At 39.5% G+C, this 23,574-nt stretch overlaps 2 protein-coding genes across 2 annotated transcripts; one reads left to right on the top strand and one right to left on the bottom strand.

Annotated features, from left to right (window-relative positions):
- The first annotated feature begins 1,815 nt into the window (after nucleotides 1–1,815).
- Nucleotides 1,816–10,682, top strand: LOC5509920 (capsule biosynthesis protein CapA). Its single transcript, XM_048721873.1, has 7 exons — nucleotides 1,816–2,010; nucleotides 2,318–2,569; nucleotides 4,865–5,009; nucleotides 6,230–6,382; nucleotides 7,687–7,920; nucleotides 8,892–9,034; nucleotides 10,352–10,682. Exons 1-7 carry the CDS (start codon nucleotides 1,940–1,942, stop codon nucleotides 10,503–10,505), a joined length of 1,152 nt encoding a protein of 383 aa, XP_048577830.1. The 5' UTR covers nucleotides 1,816–1,939; the 3' UTR covers nucleotides 10,506–10,682.
- A 636-nt stretch (nucleotides 10,683–11,318) lies between these two features.
- LOC116616843 (transcription factor E4F1) lies at nucleotides 11,319–23,289 on the bottom strand. Its single transcript, XM_032378941.2, has 3 exons — nucleotides 23,145–23,289; nucleotides 19,966–20,087; nucleotides 11,319–17,195 (listed from the first exon to the last, which is right to left on the bottom strand). The coding sequence occupies exons 2-3, from the start codon at nucleotides 20,083–20,085 to the stop codon at nucleotides 14,565–14,567; spliced, it is 2,751 nt and encodes a 916-aa protein (XP_032234832.2). The 5' UTR covers nucleotides 20,086–20,087; nucleotides 23,145–23,289; the 3' UTR covers nucleotides 11,319–14,564.
- Between the last annotated feature and the right edge of the window lie 285 nt (nucleotides 23,290–23,574).

Raw genomic sequence — 23,574 nt, 5'->3', positions numbered from 1 at the left:
AGCCTCCCCTTGTTGATCGAGTTAATACAAAATGGGTCGAAGCGCATGCGCACTTGCAAACTTGCCCCTACCTATGATGGACCGATACAACACAATAGTGGATCATGGGAAGGATTTAGAGGGTTGAATCCGTTGAATCGCTTTGTCTATAGGGTTATTGCTACCTTCAAGACCGAGACAGCTCGGGCCGCGAGCGACCCAAAAAAGACAACTCGCTTTATGTAAACAGGCCGTAAAATCGAGTGCATATTTACAAAATAGTTCCAATTTGTCAATCTGCCTAAACACGAGCGCGCGCGTACTAAAATGCGAGGGGGGGGAGGGGTATCAAAGGTTTTTGATCGGTTAACTCTAAAAAGATGCAATTCCAAGAGAAAATGCTCTCTTGGAAAGTCCTATATGTTATTTTGCCTGATAGTCATGTAATCTAGTTTAGTAATATGTATTTATATTATTTAAGAAGGAAGTTCTATTTTATAAGCCTATGGCTTCCCAGGACTTCCTGCCTAATCAAATTTTTGAATTGTAACCCTATAAAAAAGGTATTGGCAAAATAAAACTGTAAAATTGTATGTGAAACTGTTTAGTTTGACCACAGGTAGCCCAGGCATGCTTGTTCGTAACTCGGAATTCGGCTGTTCTGAGAGGGTACGAGTAAAGCGTTTTTTTTTGTGAAATGTTGTCAATAAAATTGCCTTAAAACTTAGAACATGCCTTGTTGTTGTCAAATTCGCGTGTTATACACGATTTTGGGGGCGTTTCTCAACGAAATTTATGACTTCTCTCCCCCTACTAAGGAAAGAAACAAGGTTGGAGGCGCCATTTTCGGTAGCACTCAAATACCGTCGTGGTTTCTGAGAGGGGAAGAGTAAGCGTTTTTTTTGTGAAATGTTGTCAATAAAATTAAGGCATGTTATAAGTTTTAGGCAATTTTATTGACAAAATTTCACAAAAAACGCTTTACTCGTCCCCTCTTAGAAGAGCCGAATTCCGAGCTACGAACAAGCAACCATTGCCTGGGCTACCTGTGCTCCTTCTCAGCGCAGTCAAGCGTAACTAATCGTCCAACAGCATCGGCCAAGGATGCTTGTGGCTACTTTCTCGTTTTAAAATACGGCTAGCGGCCAGGGAAAATAGTTTAGCTCGAATGTTTTGCCACATATCGAATGTAAGTTTACCCTGGCATAAGTCTGCGAAATAAAAATATTTTGTTTGTTGTTTTTTCCTCTCGAATTTCGACGGTATTTAATTAAGTGCTACCGAAATTGGCGCCTCCAACCTTGTCTCTTTCCTTAGTAGGAGGAGAGAAGCTGTATATTTCGCGAAAAAAAACATCCCCAAATCGTTATTAGACATACATTTGACAACAACAAGACATGTTCTAAGTTTTAAGGCAACTTTATTGGCAATATTTCACAGAAAAAATTGCTACTTCAATGCACTCATTTTACCTCTAAGAAGAACAGCCTATTCCAAGCTACGGACGAGATTAAAAACCATTGCCTGTGCTACCTGTGGTTTGACCATCTAATTGGTGGATTCTAAAAATTCGACCTCTATGAGTTGTAACTCTAAAAAATATGGCGAAATAAAACTGTGAAACTGTTTAGATTGACCATCTAATTGGTGGATTTTAAAAATTAGACCTCTCGGTCTCTTGTGGTCTAAGTGTTAAAAGTGAAGCTAAATGTTTTCACGCTAAACGCTTATGTCAAAAAACGACGGTTTTCTGACAGGTAAAGGCAGGTTTTCCGCCTTTTAAAACGGGGGAGGTACGTCCCGTCACAACCATGTCATGAGCTTACTCAAACTTGGCTGAACGCAGGAAACTTGTTTTCACTATTTCAATCAGCCTCTCTGTGAAGCTTTCTTTCAAAGCTTTATTATATATATTTATATATATATATATATATATATCCGTGGACTGTTTTTGACGACGATGAAATTAAAAGTATTGATAGCATTAGCAAGCCTGGTGATGAGTTTTGGGAGAATAAAGACGCATAGAAGGTATTTTAAATAACTTGTTGCGTTTTTGGAAATCTGTTGACTTGTTTATACCGAATGGATCATCAGGAATGCTATTTTGATGAGTAATTACTTTACTGGGTCAGGTTCCTAGAGATCAGGTTAGCGCTTACCTAGAGATGAATGCCCTTTTTGCATATAGCCGTATTTATTCCTGGGTTAGTGCTTACAGTTAAATAATTCTCAACCTTTCTAAACAATCATGCCTCACAAAGATGTTTTCAGTGGCAATAATACATTTTATCATAAATCGTGACTGTAAAACGAGTATAATGTTCTATATTTGCAGCGAACAGGCATCATTAGTCTTTACTGGTGACGTGAGCTTTGGTGGTGCGATACGATACTTCGCCGAAAAGGGCTTCTATGATTATAAAGAGACACTGACAAAGGTTGCCACTTATCTTCAGCAAGCTGACATAGCCATCGGTAACTATGAGTCGCCTTTTATACAGCGTAAGGATGAAGTAAAGGAAAATCGCTGGAAGACAGATGATGCGGTTACACTGAGGTCAACACTAAAAAGTGCGCCGGCACTTAGGTGGGTCAAACCTTCAAACTTTGAACATTATTTCTACAGTAGCAAACGCAAACTTTGGACATTATTTCTACAGTAGCAAACGCAAACTTTGGACATTATTTCTACAGTAGCAAAAGCAAACTTTGGACATTATTTCTACAGTGGCAAACGCAAACTTTGGACATTATTTCTATAACAGTGGCAAACGCAAACTTTGGACATTATTTCTACAGTAGCAAACGCAAACTTTGGACATTATTTCTACAGTAGCAAACGCAAAATTTGGACATTATTTCTACAGTAGCAAACGCAAACTTTGGACACTATTTCTACAGTAGCAAACGCAGACTTTGGACATTATTTCTACAGTAGCAAACGCAAACTTTGGACATTATTTCTACAGTAGCAAACGCAAACTTTGGACATTATTTCTACAGTAGCAAAAGCAAACTTTGGACATTATTTCTACAGTAGCACGTAGTACGTAGAGGATACTGCAAACGTCCGCGTCCTGAATTTACCTTGAATGTTTTTAACGTCGTGGTTTGGTGGCATGGTGGCATTTTCCAGGGGCCGCAGACCATATTTTGACGGGGGGGGGGGGGGGGGGGACGCTGAAAAAAGAGTGGCGGGAGTGGAAGGGGGGGAGGACTGGTATCTTCCTCACCCTCACGGAATTAGAGCAAATTGAAAAGAGAGCTCATATCCTGTATTTTGGTAAAATACAAACATTACTAATGTAACAAAGTCTCGTGTTTATATTCACAGTACGGTTATTGTCATTAGAATTTGGATTTTCAAAGGAGTAGTAGAACAATAGCGCAGCCTTGAACACTTATCAAATCCAACGGAAATTCAGCTAAAATTTACGCCATAGAATATTATTTAGAATTTTTTTCCCTCTTTAAAAACAAAAAAACACAGCAAAATGGCGGAAAATTTGGAGGCCCCCTCCCCCCGGTGCGCGGCGCGGCCATTGTTTTCACGTGCTATTGAATTCTGCATCCAGTTCAATTGTTTCTGTCGTCGTTGTCCACGTTGCCGTCGTTGCTTAACGACCTTATTTTTAGGGCCTTAATTAATATAACCACTATCCATGTCAGCTCACCAGTAAACAGCCACCTGCCCGAATACGAAAATGACATATATAATAAGCTGATAAATGATGGTAACAAGGTTACCAGGGGGAAAGGTCGTTATTTATTGGGGGGGAGGGAGACCGACACCGCCCCCCTCCCATACACGCCAAATTATTGTGTGTATGTGTGTTTTTTTTGGGGGGGGTGGGGGTGGGGGAGAACTGACTGAGTTAGGTAGGAGTAAAACGTTGTCGTTTTGGGGGTCTGGTTCCGAGGAAACTTAGTTTCTTTTCAGAGACCTTCTCAACTTACTAAAGATGGTCACAGTAACTGTTTTTCTCTTCTGGTTACCAGTTATAAAGTTTACGAAGCCCCTGGGGTACGCTCACCTTGAAAAATCACAATAATCGTGCAGATTTGCCAAATAATGAATATATTAGTTTCCTTATATGGAAGTGACCGCGTTTGGCAAAAACGACAATTTTGGGCTCAATTTTCTTGATATGACATGCCCATAAAGCCAATGCAAAAGTGTTGATTTTGAGCCCATTTTCAGAGGTGTAAATAATAATATTGTATGAGGGGGTCTGAGCGCAGGCTGCCCGTGAAAAATTTGCCATTTTCAAATATATGAAATGCTAATTATTAAAAACATAAATAGAACACAGAACCATTAGCTCCTGAAAAGTTAGTAAAGGGGGGATGTTGACATGAATTGACATTCGTAATAAATTTAGTGATGGAAGTAAATAAAACCAAACTGTAAAATATAAAAAAAAGTAGAAGCCGCACTTTAGGGGATTATGGTTTTCAACTCCAGCCAAATGAAAGTCATGAAACTTCAAACAGAAAGCGCATCACAGTCGTTTAACTATTTTGTAGGGTGTCTGGGAGCCTCCCCAGAAAAAAAATTATATTTCCAGACTTTTAGGAGACTCGGAAATTGATCAGAATACCTGTTCAAAAGGCCCTCCCCTAAACCCTGCATCAAAATTTCAGGCCATCCCAAAAATCGACGCTAAAAAATCGCAACCCTCCCCCCAAACATAGCAGCCCCCCACGTTAAATAATTAACCTTTCCTTAGAAAAAATTGATTGACCTTTGTTTCTTTTTTGTTTGTATTGATTAGAAAAGTGCATTTAAGGTGACAATCGCATTGGTTCACTTCCGGTCAGAATTACTTGGCGTTTTCCAAAGATAACGAACCTAAACTTATTTTTTTTCTTTTCTCCGCAGGTTTGCCGGTTACGATATACTATCTATAGCTAATAATCATTTAAATGATTTCAAAGAAATATCAGTAAACACGACAGTGAGGACGATTAAAAGTCTTGGCATTGTCCCACTGGGATACAGCTACGGACGTTATGACGCACCACAGGTAACCCACCTTGGCTAAAAAAAAGAAACGTGCATGTCCGTTTGAGCCTCTCTTTGGTGTAAAACCACAGGCCTCCAAAATATTCAAATTTAAACTAATTCTAATATATCACACACTCGATACTCGAAACCACTTGAAAAGGCGAGATTTAATCAGCAAAAAAGGAACACATTGATAATTTAAACATTTTTTTAGTTACATTTTTCACACCGGAAGTGATTCGCGGTATTACAGGCAAAAGCTAGCGGGATTTTTTCGGGTTCGGAGTTAGCGGAGTTGGAGAAACACCCCAGGGGCGGATACAGGTGGGTAGGGGGGGGGGGGTGGATTGGGTGGATATTCAACCCCTTTTATGAGAAAAAAATTGAAAAGTCACTACGTTTGAAGAAAATAAATGTCTGAGGGACGGGGGTTATTGTCCATGTGCCTTAGCCTGCTGGATTTGGCTGACGCGACAAATTCAATTGAGCGTGAAGTATTGTTTAGATCTATATGACCTACCAAGAACCAACTGGATCATGGTTACTGTATATTATCCTCCCCCTATTTTGAAATCCTGGATCCGCACCTGCATCTGAGAGTTTATCGAGGGCCAAACTTCTGTAAGAAATATATAAAAAATAACAACCTAATAAGTACAGGAACCTATAACTATTCTGAGCATATCGATTTAAAATTAATATTTGTTAATTTATTTTATAATGTTACACGAATTCAAAGGAGATCGACAGAGCAAAAAAATGGCAAGTTTTCCCAAAATAAGGTCTGGTTACCCTTCGGTAAGCTTGAATTTTTTGCATAGAGGTTCCTTATGTTACGTAAACCAACATATCAAAGTGTTGATATGAGGCTTGAAGTGCAATTTTCAAATGTTCAAAGTATGAATTCTTCTCGTTTTTAGGGAGAAGTCGGGCTCTGATCAGAAATTAAGCCAAATTTGCTCGCTAATATCTAAATTTCATATCTTCTAAAATTTTTTAAAATTTGGAATTAAGCTTTTTGTCAGAGGAACTCCTTGTATGCGGAATCTTGAGCTTATATATTGAGAATTGGAAAATATTATGCTTTTTTTTGCTCTGTCAGATCGATTTCGGCTTTGCCTCCCAAGTGGATACACACCCATAGGGTGCCCCATTTGGGAAGTTATGCAGTGTATCTATTTGGCGAATCTTTAAACCTTTGAAGCATACATGGCGCACTCTTTTATTTGCATTTTTCAGGTACCAGTCACCAAGGTAATCCGCGGTGTGAAGATCGCGTTTCTCGCTTATTGTGTTAACACTACTCTGTGTTGGTCCAGAATGGAATTCTCATCAGGTCCCGCTTACTACACCAAAGATGCAGCCACGCGCGATGTATACGAGCTAAAAAAGGTCAGACTTCTTATTCGCATCCATTCCTAATAGGTCATTCCAGCTATAAGTTTGCGCGTGCATAACCATAGAAACCTACCTCAACGTACCAGAATGCAGCGCGCGCTCTTTCAAGCTTACATCAAACAAAGCGCGCGCTGCATGCCGGTAGTTGAGGTAGGTTCCCATGGTGAGTGCACGCGCATGCTTATAGCTGGAATGGCCTATTCAGGGACGTACACAGGGGGGTGCACAGGGTGCGCGAGCAACACCCCCCTCATATCAATATTTTGGTGACCTTAAAACTCGCTCGGCCAATCTCTTGGAGGCCTGGGTCTAAGGGCTTTTCAAGACTTGTGTGATAAAGATTTGACCAAGCCATAAAGTTTTTTTTGACACATTATTGCCTCGAGTCTCAAATTGACAGGAATCAGCTTTTTAAAAACTGAAGGCTTTTAAAAAAAAAGCTTTTAGTTTTAGGGATGTTTGACTATTTGTGATGCTATTGTTCAACTACTCTTTCATTTACAACCATCTTGCCCCACTACCATAACCACACCCAATGTCACAATCGCTATCACTTCCGACACCTCTACTGCTGCACCAACCGCCACCACCATCACCATTACAACACCACAATTTATAGCATCACTACCAAGGTCATTTACAACCATCTTGCCCCACTACTATAACCACACCCAATGTCACCATCGCTATCAATTCCGACACCTCTACTGCTGCATCCACCGCCACCACCATCACCATTAGAACACCACAATTTATAGCATCACTACAAAGGTCAAATCTAACTAGTATAAAACATACTACTCCCACCACCACCATCACTATCATTATTTTCAACAACAGTATCACCACCACCGCAATCATTATCGCCTTGGTAGTTATCATAATCATTATCATCACCACTATTACTACCACCATCATCATTACTTATTAACATAATATTTTAATTATCAAGGCAATCAGGAAGGCAAATTATGATCATTATCAGATCATTTTATCATCATCACATAATATCATCACCATCAGCATCATCGCATTATATAATCATCATCAGCATCATCACATCATACATCACATCATGCATTTATCATCATCATCATTATCACCATCAAATCACACAATCTTCATCATCATCATCATTATCACATCATGCAATCATCATCGTCACGTCATACGATCATCCTCATCATATTACACATAATAATCACCATCAAATAATTTAATAATCATCACCACCGACCTACAAAATGTCCAGCAATACCAATACCTTCTGTTTACGACGATTCTCTACTCGTTTTCAGTCAAAATCTCCAGACATTATTGTCATCTTTCTTCACTGGGGCCTAGAGTACATCCCCTTACCTTCAGCAAACCAAAGACAAATAGCCAAAGCATTTGCATCACTTAACGTATCCATGGTGATAGGGTCGCATTCGCACAGAATCGAAAAACACTGCTTTCATGGCAACACGCTGATCTCATATGGCCTTGGAAATTTTGTCTTTCCTCCTTATCCTGGAAATGGCAACGACGAGGTAAGTTATTTAAAATACAGTCGTACCTGCGCTTATTTCTAGAATCGCGGGGAATTGGGACAAGCTGATAAGCGAACAGCATGATTTTGAGTGACGTACTTTTAAAGTAAGTTTAAAAACCCCCTAAATATCCGCTACTGATAATTGGATCGGAGCACCCTATGGCAACCTGGTGAACCTATGGTGAACCTGTTGATATCGATAGACATTTTTCAAACGACAGTCATCCAGACCTAGTAATTTCTCTTATGCTGCATTTACACCTAAGCCATCATGACCACGTTTAGTTAAACAAGGTTTTTCTTTGCCTGATAACTTGCCAAGTTTCTCATTGTGATGAATTCTTACTAGCTAAATGATCACTTAGTTACATGTACAGCACAGTCTATCCAGTTTTGTTCTTGGTTCTGTCCACTCTTGGGAGATTGAGATTCAAAACAGCTCAATTAAACCACGAATGCGGTATTAGATAACCTGGCGGCAACTCTGTAGTGCATCATCATAATTATTATATTGTAGCATCTTCCGCATGCATTTCGAGTGGCTTCCTGTGGTACTATTTATGGTAGAGAGGGGACTGAGGGTGAGCTGAGCCCTCCCTTCTTCTTATCCAGGCCCCCACTTTTTTCCTCCACAGAAAGTCCGAAATTGATAAAACCCTCGACACGCCTGCGGAGGAGGCTCTATAATAAGAGACTTGCGCTAAGAAATCACGTGACTGTTTGGGTGGCAAACTAGCGCGCGCTCAGTCTTTTAGTGGCAAAACAGCAACAAAATGAAACTTATTAAGCGCCTACGAAAAAAAAAAAAAACAGATCGCTTTTTTCAGAAAGGGTTTCGTTTCAGGTGTGACGGGCGCAGTTATTTCTGTCACGTGATCTCTTGGCGCAAGTCCCCTATTATATTGCGTTTTTTTTTTTCTTTTTTAGCTATCCCGAGAAACAGATTGATAATAATTCGTTTACTTTCAGATATTCAACTGGGCATTAGCCCCAAAGCATGCCAGAAGGCTACGTAATGAAAGCCGTGTTACAGAAAAGGACTATGAAAAAAAATTCAAAACAATGAACAATCCGACATCAAAATCAATGATCCTGCGAGTGAACGTCAACAAGTAAGCTGATCGACAAAATGACCGCACAAGAACCCTGACATCTTCAAATAACAAGTTTATTAACCTTGATTCAAAATGTAATAGACTAAAATATAACTCAGTTCGGGGTAGCGAGGAGTTTGACTTATCCGAGTTCGGGGTAGCGGGGGAGTTAGTTATCCGAGTTCGGGGTAGCGGGGGAGTTAGTTATCCGAGTTCGGGGTAGTGGGGGAGTTTGTTATCCGAGTTCGTGGTGGCGGGGAGTTCGAAGTATCCGAGTTCGGGGTGGCGGGGAGTTCGAGGTATCCGAGTTCGGGGTGGCGGGGAGTTAGTTATCCGAGTTCGGGGTGGCGGGAAGTTCGAGGTATCCGAGTTCGGGGTGGCGGGGAGTTAGTTATCCGAGTTCGTGGTGGCGGGGAGTTCGAGGTATCCGAGTTCGGGGTGGCGGGGAGTTCAAGGTATCCGAGTTCGGGGTGGCGGGGAGTTAGTTATCCGAGTTCGGGGTGGCGGGGAGTTCGAGGTATCCGAGTTCGGGGTGGCGGGGAGTTAGTTATCCGAGTTCGTGGTGGCGGGGAGTTCGAGGTATCCGAGTTCGGGGTGGCGGGGAGTTAGTTATCCGAGTTCGGGGTAGCGGGGAGTTAGTTATCCGATTTCGGGGCAGCGGGGAGTTAGTATCCGAGTTCGGGATGGCGGGGAGCTAGTTATCCGAGTTCGTGGTGGCGGGGAGTTCGAGGTATCCGAGTTCGGGGTGGCGGGGAGTTAGTTATCCGAGTTCGGGGTAGCGGGGAGTTAGTTATCCGATTTCGGGGTAGCGGGGAGTTAGTACCCGAGTTCGGGATGGCGGGGAGTTCGAGGTATCCGAGTTCGGGGTGGCGGGGAGTTAGTTATCCGAGTTCGTGGTGGCGGGGAGTTCGAGGTATCCGAGTTCGGGGTGGCGGGGAGTTAGTTATCCGAGTTCGGGGTAGCGGGGAGTTAGTTATCCGATTTCGGGGCAGCGGGGAGTTAGTATCCGAGTTCGGGATGGCGGGGAGCTAGTTATCCGAGTTCGTGGTGGCGGGGAGTTCGAGGTATCCGAGTTCGGGGTGGCGGGGAGTTAGTTATCCGAGTTCGGGGTAGCGGGGAGTTAGTTATCCGATTTCGGGGTAGCGGGGAGTTAGTACCCGAGTTCGGGATGGCGGGGAGTTCGAGGTATCCGAGTTCGGGGTAGCGGGGAGTTCGAGGTAGCGGAGAGTTAGTTATCCAAATTCGGGGTAGCGGGGAGTTAGTTATCCAGGTAGCGTCTCGCCGCCAAGGTCTTCTTTAATTTTCTATATGGCTCTCGTATTTTTTTCTTTCTAGGCATGGCATTGTTAACGCCGAGTACCTACCGGTTAATATCCAATTCCTGAAGGATAAAAAACTTCTTCAGCCAACTCCGGCGACAAATGAATGGGTCAGTGTATGCGGTAAAGGGGACCTTCACTGCATGGATAAGGGGCAGACGTGCATATAGATGGATGGATGGATGGATAGATAGACTTTTATTTGGGGTAACACTTAATATCTAAACAGATAACAAAAATAAATAAAGTGATATTTAGGTGAACTGGGAAAAATATATTAGAAAATTAAATGATCAAGGGCTTTCTTTTTTGCAGGATAAACTCATTAAATTGAATTTTACAAAGAAGGACGATTTGTAGTTGTGAAACACTTGTTATTTGGGTCACTGTCGGGCCTGAAACATTTTAGTTTACTGAGATCTCCTCATGATTTCAAGTGAACAATGATCGAGTATAGGAAACCCCCTGCACATGCCCACAAAAGAATGCTGATCAGCCGCTGGCTTTCGGTTGAAGGCGGGTATTCGTACCAAAGCACCTGGGGTGGGTGGGTGGTGAGGGGGGGGGGGGGGGGGTGGGTGTTAGGTGGATAGATAACCTGGAAGGGAGGAAAATGTTGAACATAAATGATGGCGTGGAATGGCATGAATGGGGATGACAAAAACGAGTATATAGAGTTACAAAATGGAAAGGTGGGATATATATATATCACCATCCTCGACCACTACACCCGAAGTTGTGAATCTACAAAAGTTTTTCTTTTCTAAAGACGTAGCAAGGGGAGGGATAGGGAAATTTGCCTCCAACATTTTCAAAAATTATAAGGAAATAACCAGTTGGGGCGCTTGGCTGTGCAACAAAATGTAATTTTTAAAGTGTAATAGTAAAGCCAGAACAAAAGAGAACAAAGGCGTTACAGTGTATTAGTACGAAACAAACTAAATAGTATTTCACGGATTTTTGAAAACCAACAGTTAACAGTATTTATTTCAAGTCTTGTCTTTAATGTTATAAAATATTCCATTAATACACTTTATTGTATAAAATGGTACAAATATTTTTTAATAATGTAAGAGTTGAAAGGCTTGACCAAATGTTCGTGTAAACAGCGAAATTGTTTGGAAAACATACATCATTGTTAGAATTATCAATAATGTGCACACATTGATGGGCTGTGTGTTTCATGATGCTGACTTCCCTCGTCTTGTGGCTACACGAGTGATTCAACAATGCTAGGGACATATCTCGTCGCGAGTCTGGTTGTTAGGCACGCGCACGATCATCCGGGAACCTCACAATTTGACGCGGGAAAATAAATTGGCGGGAAAACAATTTACGAGCACGCGGCATTTTCCTAGGAACGGCCTTCAATCCAGCATTGCTGTGACCGCCCGGCTGCCCACAAGATAAAGGACTATTGGCGAACTGCCTCACTGCACCTCAATATTGTGCACGAACAGCGCAAGCGTTGCTGGGGCTGCATCTTGACAGCAATATTTGCGCTGTCAACACAGGTTTGTGTGCTAACGCTGCCTACACGAGAAACACCTTAGCCTACCCATAATGCTTTGTCTTAGCGGCCATTTCCAATGCCAGCCAACACACCAGAAAGACGGGAAAACCGTTTTTATGTTTTCATGACCGTTTCATGTTGTTGCGCGCGCATAAAAAATGTCACAGAATGGAAGCTATAGTAGCTATAGTAAATGCTGTCAGAGAGTGCTATAGTCAAATTTGCACTAGGGTCAAATTCCCCTTCGCTCGTATTTGGGTCAGCTGAGGCCGGCAAGTCTGTCATTTTGGATGCGCGCGCAACATCGTGAAAACGGTCTAGGAATTTTATTATGAATCCAGCTTCTCAAATTCATGAATAATTAACGATTTATCGGTCCAATCATGTCTGCTTGTTTGGTAAGGTGGGGAGAATTGGTACCAGACCAAGAGTGCTGGGGTTAGCTCAAAAAGACTGATCACGCCACTGCTAGAACAAGGCATGCCAAACACTCGTTATTTGATTGCTAATTCTTTAGCTTTTGAAGAAGTCATTTTAAAAAATCGACATCCCTCGAGATTCGTTGCTTTCTCGTATTTTGATCCCATAAATAAAAACCGGAAGTTGTTTTTGATATACTTCTAGATTAGATATACTAGATTACCAGCAACACAGCATGAAAATTCTTACCTGACCTCCAACAAAGCATGTCCAAAAACGATAATGCAAAATATTTCCTCCATACTTTATACTTTGATAACATATAAAACGGATTTGTACTTAAACTTAGCCAATCCAGTCTTTAACATTACATACATTTTGACTTTCTCGAAACTTTGAAAATGAGTTGGCGACTAAATATTGCAAATGAAGCAAGAAAAAATTTATGAAGTTACTATTTCATTCTGGACTTAAAAAAATGGTCAGAACGACAAGTAACTTTATGTACATCTCATAACTAAGTCCAATAACTAGAAAGGTGTAATTATTTACAAAAGTCCTATATACAACATTAGGACATTTCACGATCCCTTGATTAAACCATGCTTAATCTCCAGTAAAGCTGCTAAGAGAATACTGGCACTAAAACATAGCAAGTTGCAGATTAAATAATTATCAAATAAGGCCTAGTAAAAACAGATAAATTACCTTTTCCCTTATAGTAAATGCATATATTACTTAAGTATATAAAACTATTAATTTTGTCATTATCGTTAAGTGGCAAGAAAAATATTTCACACATACACGAAATAGATCAAGATTCAATGTGCATTTTTTCCGCCAACTTTTTAATCAAAAGGGGTAGTTAAACACGAGGGAAAGCTCCTCCCACCCCCGGGCTCAAATTTGCAATTATTATCAGCATACTATCAAACTTGCAGTTAAAAATTATAAGCCTCCTGTAAAATTGCTTATTCACTGATCCTCAGTTGGTAGGAATAAAACCATTTTTTGCTCAGGTAACAAGACAGTTGTGGTGAGAGATTGATAACTTTCGACTGTCAACTAACGTTTTCGGTACAAAACTTTAAAGCTTGCATAAATTTTTATCGCGCTGTGATGAAAATGCTCGTCTTTCAGTGGTCAGTACGCAGCTCTTACAAGCTGCAATTTGATTGGGCAAATGAGCAGTATCCGCACCTCTACACAAAGAACGAGAAGAATGGAGACAAAAGAACTCCTTTGTAGGACAAAGATAAAAGGAGACAAAGCAGCTGTGTACTTACTCTCTTTTAGAGCACGCACAGCTTGGTATAGCATTATTTTACTATAAACAGGAACATTTTAGGCGGACAAGTCTAGGAATGGTGTTTAATTTGGTTTAGAATATGAAATTTGAATTTAGCGCTAAGAGCAATTGTCCTGACATGTTGACTCACTGACGGCTGATTGATAACTGATTGTTCTTGAGCCCGGGGGTGGGAGGAGCTTTCCCTTTAAAGCGGAACGTCGTGTTTAAGCCCTTTCTTTCGATTTTAATCACCAGCTACTGTGATTTCCCTTTTATCTCATTATATAAAATTACGAAAATCATGAGCCTATGATATGTGTAATAATAATTATAGTATGTGATGTATAAAAAATAATAGATAGAAGTCTAACCAGCTCGTTGACCTTTACATTGTATAATACAATGTAGTAGAGACCAACACGCAGCAGAGCTGATACACACAAGATATACGTTATGCAGTTTACCCGTGTATACTTTCCTTATCAACAAAATCATAAATAGCACGAAAATGAAGCTTACAAAGCCTGTGACTATAAAGCTACAAACCGCGCCAAAACTCTTGATACCTCTACACCTATTTTTGGACCAATTAGAATACCAAATAGCATTACAAGACACCCGCTCTGTCCCTGATATAATCACCCCTCCCCCCTGGTCCAATGTTGGTCCAATGGCAGGATGTCCACTCTCTAGCATGGCCCACTTGGAATCTTAGCATTGGACCGGAGGGGGGGGGGGGGGGGGGGAAGGTGGCTCGTATGTTGACAGGGTCTTGGCCGGCCGGATACAAATTTTTGACTTCGTTTGGCAAATTTAAAAAGGTATCAAGTAGTTTTGGCGCGGATTGTACTTTTACTAAAGACTACATCAGGAATTATTCTAACTCAATCACGTTAAGCTTATAAATGCCAGATATACTTCATGATGTATACCTTTGTAAATTCTATAGAACAAAATCCTAGGTTAGCAATCGATTAAAGCTAAAACTCTACAGACAATCAAAACTCATGAGCTTTTAGAAATGACTGTAGAGCTAGATTTACGGGAGCACACGTCAGGACTATTACCCACTCCCTTACTTTGTTCAATTCTTTCTTTAGGCTCCTGTTTGATTTTTACATCGGTTATTAATTTGGCATGATTTACCTTTCCTGAACTCTGTTCTGTGGTAATTGAACTTTGATCCCTTGTTGATGAACTTTGATCTCTAGTTGATGAACTTTGATCTCTAGTTGATGAACTTTGATCTCTAGTTGATGAATTTCGATCTCTTGTGGACAAGCTTTGGTCTCTTGTGGGTAAACTTGACACTCTAGTTCTTGGAGTCTGGACTTTTGTAGATGAACTCTGGACTTTAATAGTTGGACTTTGATCCATTGTGGATGAACTTTGCACTCCGGTACTAAAATTTTGAATTAGACTCTGGTCGCTTGTTGATGAGCTCTGCCCCTTTGGAATTGCACTCTCATCCTTTGTAGATGGACTTTGGTCTCTGGTTCTTGTCTGGTCCATCGCGTTCGAGCTCTGGTTAACTTCATTTTCGTCTTTCAGAAGTTGTTCTTCTTCATCCCCAAGGCTTGTGGCGCCAAGGCTATTCTCGTCGTTGTGTTGGTCTTCCATTTGTTCACCTTCAGGGCGTTTGTGAATCCTTGTCAAGTGTTTTCTTAGAGTACCATGGAATGTGAAACGTGAATCACATTTGGGGCACTGATAGGGTTTCTCACCGGAATGGAAGTTCATGTGTTCTCTAAGGTAGGCTTTCTGCCTGAATCGCCTTTTACAGATAGAGCACTCGTATGGTTTCAGTTTTAAATGGATAAGCATGTGTCTTGCAAGATTACCTCGCTGAGTAAAACGCTTGTCGCAGATTTTGCAGGGGAAGGGCCTGTCCTCATTGTGAAGCCTCATGTGTAAATCCAGAAGCCTTTGCTCCTTGAATTCCTTTCCACACCTTTCACAAGCAACACCACCCTCTATGGGCGTCGAGGGGGAATCATCGTCCATTGGAACTTCAGGCTCTAATTCTAAATGTGACACCATGTGAACATCAAGGTAGCATTGTTCTTTGAACTGCTTAAAGCAGACATTGCATGCGATCCTAGGCCTTTTGCTTATGGAGCCTCCTGGCTCTGTCTCTACCATGTTATCCTCCTCCTCGGCATGGAGGTACATGTGATCCACCAGAAAGCGCCTTTCCTTAAAGAGCTTCCCACACTTTTCACAAGGTATTTTATACAGTAATTTTTCTGAGCCATCTTCGGTTAACTCAGTTGAGTTGGCTGCTTCATTATTTTCGTCCTCTAAGTGTGTGCACAACAAGTGGACATCTAAAAAGCGTTTATCTTTAAAGAGCTTTCCACATTTATCACAAGATACTTCATTCCCTGTTGGTTCATCAGCCTCTGTTTTTGGTGATATCAGCTTTTCGTTCTGTATGGTGTCCTTGACAGGTGTCTCCGCACACGGGGTTGCCTTGTCCTCTGTAAGGGAAGGTTTCTGTTTATCGTTCGCTGCCTTTGCCCTAGCGGCTACACGGGCTTGTATTTGATGCCAGACTTGACTCTTCGCATGCGTATGCATATGGATATCTAAAAATCTCTTGTCTCTAAATACTTTACCACACTGACCACAAATAAACTTCATTCCTGTCGCACTAGGCATTGTCGTATTGGCAGCATTTGAAGTTGCAACTTCGCCTGACAGAGCGTGCGAGCGTAGGTGAATATCAAGTAAAAACTTCTTCTTGAACTGCTCTCCACATGATTTACACACGTAAGTAATATTTTCCGCTTTATCTGCAGGAATCAATTGCAGGGAGAAGACGGACTCTATCTTTGGCGTTCCTTCATTTGGTGAAGTATTCGCTTCTGCAGTGCTTTTTTCCGGAGGTTCGCATGGCGAGGGAATGCTTGGAGCATTTGTTGGGCTGCTCTGTGTACCACACTCACCATAATTGTGAAATATGAAAGTAGGGGGTTTCGGGCGCAGAGGAACAGGCTTGTCACTCTTCACTTTGATTTGTTTATTTGAACTCTCTTTCCCCTTTAACTTTCTTTTCTTTGCAATGTTGTTATCGCTGTTCTCAGATTTTTGGTTGATAACGGGGACCTGTGGCAAGACTTTGAGGTTTGTAATATTTGGCAGAGCATAAAGCTGAAAGACTTTTACTCTGTTGGAAAGATTTTGTACGTCTGTGTCACACTTTCTTTCAAAGACGGGCTCATCTTTAGTATTTCCTTCTGTCCTGTCCTGAATGGCTTGTACAGACACATCAGATTGGGTAAGAGATCTGACATTTGAAACCTTTAAGCTCAGATCATTATCTGGCTCTCCTACAACATCTTGGTCATGAAATTTGGATTGAAAACTGATAAAGTCAGTTTCGGGCACTGTTTGAGTAGAATTACTAGTTGTATTATCTTGTGTGCAAAGAGATAACGCCCATTGCAGTAACCCAACCAAGGTCTTTTTGTCGCAAACACTGTTGAGGTCTGTTTCTGTCCCTACACTCTTAAACGTCCTTTGAGAGGGATTGAAATCAGTATTTCCACCCGCAGACGACTTGTCATGCCTTACAATTTCTTGGTTGAAACTGAGCAGAACCTTTGCTGCCGTTGCGGTGTCGCTACTGTCACACTACATGCAATCAAAAAATATGTGTTAATATCTAGTAATAGTTGTTTAAATACTAGACAATAAATAAATAACATAATATAAATAGCTCAAATAGTGAGCAAGAAGTGTGCACAATTTCTTATTTAATCACGATGGATGGAAAACAAACAGTTTAAAAGCTGAGAATATATGTATAATTACTCCCTGTCACTGAGTCAAATTTTAAAAATTTTCTGGTAAAGGCAACATTGCCAAAACGTCAATAAAATACTCGGTGATTGGGAATAATTATTCATATATTCTTATCATCGAAAAATCACTGCACAGGACCATCTCAACACTTTAACAGTATAAAAGCAATTCCCTGCACCCTGAATGAAGAGAACTACAATAAAAAAAAACGTATAAGAAACTGGAGATTAAGAACCTACAGGCTGAAATTAGGCATTTCAAGCATCCCTTTTATAAAAACCTAGTCAGCCTGGTGGGGAAAGATGAAAGGTCAAAATTCTGATTTATGGTTGATAACAAGAGAGAAAAGATACTTTTCCTAAAATAGTATACCGTAGTCAAATACAACACCGGCCTATAAAATATCAGCAAGCATTCTGACTTGAGACTGTTATTGGTTAGTGTATGAAAAAAATAAAAACCAAATCAAGAACCCTTACAGCCGGATTTGTCAAACGTTATCCTGATTTATAAGAACCTAATCCGAATCAACCTAATCTTAAAAATTCTAGGGTTTTTTACACAGGTGTTTACTGTATAACATTGACGCAAGCGATAATGTCCAAGATGCGAATAAAAAAGTGCAAGTAATAGAAAGATGGATTTTGCTTTTTTGAAATTCTCATGAATTTTTCCAAAAAAAAACACTAATCCGTATTTATGTACCTCTGCAATCTGCACAAAAACAACAAGTGCAGGTCTGACTGGTCAGAGATGCACTTTCATAGCACTATTAAAAGGTGCTGTTATGCAAGGAAACAATCTTGAAAGGAGAATTTTACTCTGCTAGCAGAGTTTTTCTCCTGTTTGTTTCTAGCAGTTCACTTATCTGTGATGCACCTCTGTTCTTTCACGTTTTTGTTTATATGTGTCCTTTGTGTACACAAACAATTAAAAACATAAAGCACAGAGACGCAACACGGAAAAGTAAACAAACAGAAGGAAAGCTCTGTTGTGCCTGGTGCCCACTAGTGACATAACGACATAATGACATAGGCGCGTGCACCCTTATGTTCATATATTCAAGTGTGAATGGTCCGACATTTTGACATAAGCCCAACATAACCACATGAGCATAACGACATAAGAGAAAAAACATGGTTTTTACATGTCATTATGTCCATGTCTTTTATGTCGGGCTTAAAAAAGGGCCCGCACCTATTTTGTTATGTCGTTATTGTCACTAGTGTGCACCAGGCATTTAGGTAGGAGAATGTGTGCTGATCGCTCAATGGATCTTGTAAATTCCAGCATTTTTGTGTTTATAATTGTTCAGGAGAATGTCATCTACGTTGAAAAACTCCTCAACCTCAACCAGCCTCAGTCTAAGAAAAAGAAAAACTTGAAAACGAGCTGACCAAACAAAGAGTAAAATATGTGATTCAATTCATTGCTCAGTCGATTAAAAAAAATTTGAGTTTAAATATGTAAGATTTATCTGAGTATTCAACAGGGCCAGTTGAGACCCCAAAATATAGGTAGTACATTTGAATGAGTTTTGACTTGTTAGCCATCTAATATAATGATTAGCCTTCTAATACAATGATTCTATTTTGTGTTTTATTATATGGATATTATAGTATGCGTGCTGTGATTGACTAATTAGTAGTCATGAAATTCCTGACATTACCTCTGAGGGCGAAATTTCTCACAATCTTTTTAGATAACCAACATTTGAGTAGCGAATTCTATTACCCAGAAGAGACAGAAATTTTGTGAGCTTTTTTGGTGATGATTTGTCCGGTTGCACAAATTTCACTAAAACAAAATCAACCAAAAAAGTTGATAATGGCAGACAATGAGCACTCTGAGGGTGTGATTTCTCCCAGATTGTAGATGAAAATTTTGACAATATGACAAGCCGGCGAGCACAACCAATAGCCAAGAAACACAAAGCTTATTAACATCAGAGAAACAAACAAATTGGTGCAAAGACCCAAAAGAGTCTCATTATCATTAAGCAGCCAAAGTAATTGGCCTTTTCAATTAACTTCAGAAGTTTTATATATACATACAGTGGAGTTTTCACACCAAACAATCCATTCATGTTGTGAAGACTGACATCTGAGCTTTCTTTCTTATTGTTTGGGACATCTTCACATTTAGGATAAACCTGTAGCTTCCAAAAGGCGCAAAAAGGAAAAAAAATAACCGATTTGTTTGGGCACATGGGTCATTCTTCTTTATACGTCTGAAGGGCTACTCAAAACATAATCTCTTCACTCCAAGGTCTGTTTGATATCTTACGTCTTATACTGTTGAATGTTTTCACTTTGCAATTTTTTAGTTGCAGTGTGTGAGAGTTTCTTGTTTTCTGCCTTTTACAAATTTGATGAACTAATTGATATTCCCACAAAAAAGAAAGATGATTTCTTTTCTTGTCATTTTAATCTCAAAAAGCCTCGCTTGCTCGGTTAATAAATAGTCTACATGAGTACAAGGAGAAATTGATATTTTTCAATCTAACATACACATACATCACTAGTGCCCTTAAAAATAGCCCAAGTCACTTAAACAATAGATGTTGACCAGGTATACATCAAAACAAAAAAACTCTTACGCTGTTTGAATCCAGGCCCTCCCAGTTCGTAGTGTTGTATGAATGATCACGGTCAGGAAGTACACCACTATCAAACTTTCCCAAATTTTGTGGTTGTGATGTCTGACAGGAAAAGTCCATGCCTAAAAATCAATAAAACATACTGGTTAAACAAACAAACAATCAAACAAACAATCATGGACCATTAGGAAATAAGGGAGGGCATATTTTCATAACATGATAATATACAGTTGTACTAATAATTTATAAATTTCTATGGCAGATTCTGAAGATGATAGAACACACACCAGACAAAGCTAAAAATTTTATAACCCCCCAAAATACCAAGAATTAAACCTACAAATCCTCTAATACCCACTGTAGTAAACATGATTTTGTTATCCCACAAAAACTGATTGCAAAAAATATGTTGCTGCATTCATTTGAAGTGAATAGAAATATGTCCCTGTCACACACTTGCTGTTCTCTGCAGTACAGAGCTATGCTATCATGCAGACAAAAATCTACTCCAAAACTTCAAATAACTGCTGCCTACACAGGCTAACAAAGAGATTATCCCAGAAGGGCACCTACTGCACTGTATGACTGCATTTTTCTTTTTTGACTGTCCCAAAGAATTGAGTGGACCAAATTGATTCACTTTTCCAAACAGAGGTGTTTTTTTTTACATGTACCTAAATATGTATACATTGATTGCTTGATAAATAAGTTGTTATTTATTTTTATAACAGTTTATATATATATATATATATATATATATATATATATATATATATATTTTAGCTGTAACCAGGTATCTCCTTTGAAACCACCATCCAACATTTTGGTTCCCTGACAAAAACCTGTCTATACTAGTCTTATACTCATAAGTTATGTTTTGTGAAATCAACTGTAGAAACCCCAAAGCAATTATTTGGATAACCACTGTATCTTCAACGTCAAATTTATAACACCCCTCAGGAAATAATTATCTCTACAATAGGAAATCGAGTTGGGGGAGTATTTGGTGACATGGAACACCAATTCCTCTCTAGTTCTTCCATATTGAGGGGTAAGACATTTCATTCTAGTTTTCAAGTTAGCCTACTTACAGTATTTTTTTAGACACAGGTCAAGGCGCTTACAATATTTAGGGTGGGAAGGGGGTGATTATTTCAAAACAATTATATCTAGTTCTTTTTTTTTAAGCATACAGGAGTAAAAAGAATGCATAACAAAACAGTCTTTCATTGCTAAAATGCTGTGGCAGTTAGTAATGTCAGTCCCTAAGGTTAGGTGCTTATTCTGGGAAGGCGCTTATTTGAGTGAGGTGTTTATTCAAGCAATTATGGTAATCGTGCATGGAATTTCAGAAAATCTGCCATAATATAATATTACTTTTCTGCCATAAATTTTTATGACGCAGAAGATCCATATACTTACAAAACTGTCTGTCTTCTTTTTAAAGGGCCCACAGTAAATGGCTATGCTTTTAAGGTAACCCTCCCACTTGTGGCGAAGTCAATAAAATAAAATAAAATAAAATAAATATCTCTCAAAAAAATTTTAGAGCAAAAAATAAAACTAAAATGACCCCCACTCCCATAATTTTCTTTCAGTATAAATTTTGGGGTGATTTAAGGACAAAATCCTTGCAATTTACAGGTAAATTCTCAACAAATAACAAAGAGTTTTTATGCTAGAATAATGTAACCTTGTACTATGGTAAACATCTGCATATAAAAACCAACATTTTTCTAGATCAGGCTAATAGTACACAATAAATGTGTGTACCTTTTGACAAATCAGATTTTTTAGGTTAGGATTAGGTTTTTTATTGGTTATTTTTCATATAGACTTTAAAATAAAATCCACTTGCCAGATTCCTCGCTAACTTTGTTGTATTAAACTACAGTATGTGATGGCCCATTCTTACCCACCAGGGTGATATGGTTTTCATAAAAAGGGTGCTTAAAATGCCATAGGTTCTTTATCTCTAGGTTCTTATATGAGGTGTTTACTGTAGTGTGGAAAAGTGAGCTTCACAACCAGGAAATACTGCAGCAGGAACAGGAAAAACCTGATGTTATGAATGACTTCCTCGTATTCTGATAAAAGCCACAACACACTTCTGGGAAAAGGTGCAAATTATAAGCACATTATGAAGGTTTTTGTTTTCCAAGAGATTTCCAAGAATAAAATAGTGATTCTACTCCTTATTGTAGGTTGTTTTGTAGGTTGACTTGTTTTTTTTTTTTTGGTTTACTTAATTGGTTAGTTTACTAATTACAAAAGGAGGGATGCATTTTAGTAACATGTCCTTTCCTAAAGAGAGGTTTATAATAAATAAATTTAAAATAATAAATCAAATGCCTAAAAAAGCACACAAATTAATGAAGGTCACAAGATCAATGACTGGCTTTTTAAAGTACATGCAAAGAGACAGGAATTTCTTGACACATATAAACAAACAGGAAATATAACAAGATTCCAGAGCTTCCTGTTTTAGAACTCTCTATAGTTCCATGAAATTCAACGAAATCGAACGCGCTGTAAAAAAATCAAAATTTTGACACAGCATTCGCTCAAACGCCAGCAATTTGTACGAGCACAATATAAGAAAGGAAGTTATCAAGGCGCGATATAAGCTCATTCATACGGTGATGCTGTAATAAAGCACATAAGCTAAGATTAGAAATTTATACATGTGACGTGGTCAAAATTGTGAACGTTCTTAGAATGCGAAAACAGCAAACTCCTTTTAGCATCAGTATTAACCTTTTAAGGTAATACTTTAAAACGGAGGCATGAGTCATATAGGAGTCACCGGGCTAGCCCAGAATAAATTTTCGTTTCCAAGATGGCGGGGTTCATCCAAAATGCTTAGTACGTGACTTGTTAGGGTGCATGGAAATCAATAAAGTCCGTCTAATAATCAAGCATTCGATTACTATATTCCCTGAAAAACAACAATATATTTTATCTGTCTAATCTAAGATCTTAATCGATTTTAGATTTGTAGAAATAACTTTCCAAAGGCATTTTTGGAATCACGCGCTTTCAAGGGATCGAGAGTAGAGTACTTTTCATGTAACTACGGCCAGTCCACTTTTCTACGAATTACAAATACATGAAAGCTCCAGGTAGGATTTGATGTGCATAGAACGCATTAAAATTGCCTTATACGTGATAATGCTTACCTTATAACGTTGTTCGCTGCAATTTTGGAGTGTTTTAGGCACGGTCAATACGGTAACACCTTCAGTATGTAAATTCCGTCCTCCTCGATGGCCGAGAAATGTGAGTCCGCGACCGACAGCGGTTGGCACAGTGGGCGCAGATTATACGTCATCATTAGTACCAGGGTAGCGCTGAAATGAGCGCACAGGAAATCTGAAGATACCTTTTTTCTCCAGTGCTCAACCAACCGGTGCTCTGTTATGTCTAAGGCAACATATTTCTTAGAAACTTGTCGTAGACGTCGCCGGACCCAATTTTGCAGGTAATAAAATACGGTGCTATGGTGAAATAATGATAATAAACGGAAGATAAAAGGTTTATAGTGAAACCTCCATATTACGAATTTTAACCAAGGTCACCAACGGACACATATTCCTTTTTTTCCGTTTA

Source organism: Nematostella vectensis, chromosome 14, assembly GCF_932526225.1.
Source record: "Nematostella vectensis chromosome 14, jaNemVect1.1, whole genome shotgun sequence".
NCBI lineage: Eukaryota > Metazoa > Cnidaria > Anthozoa > Actiniaria > Edwardsiidae > Nematostella > Nematostella vectensis.
This window is presented reverse-complemented; position numbering and strand designations above follow the sequence as displayed.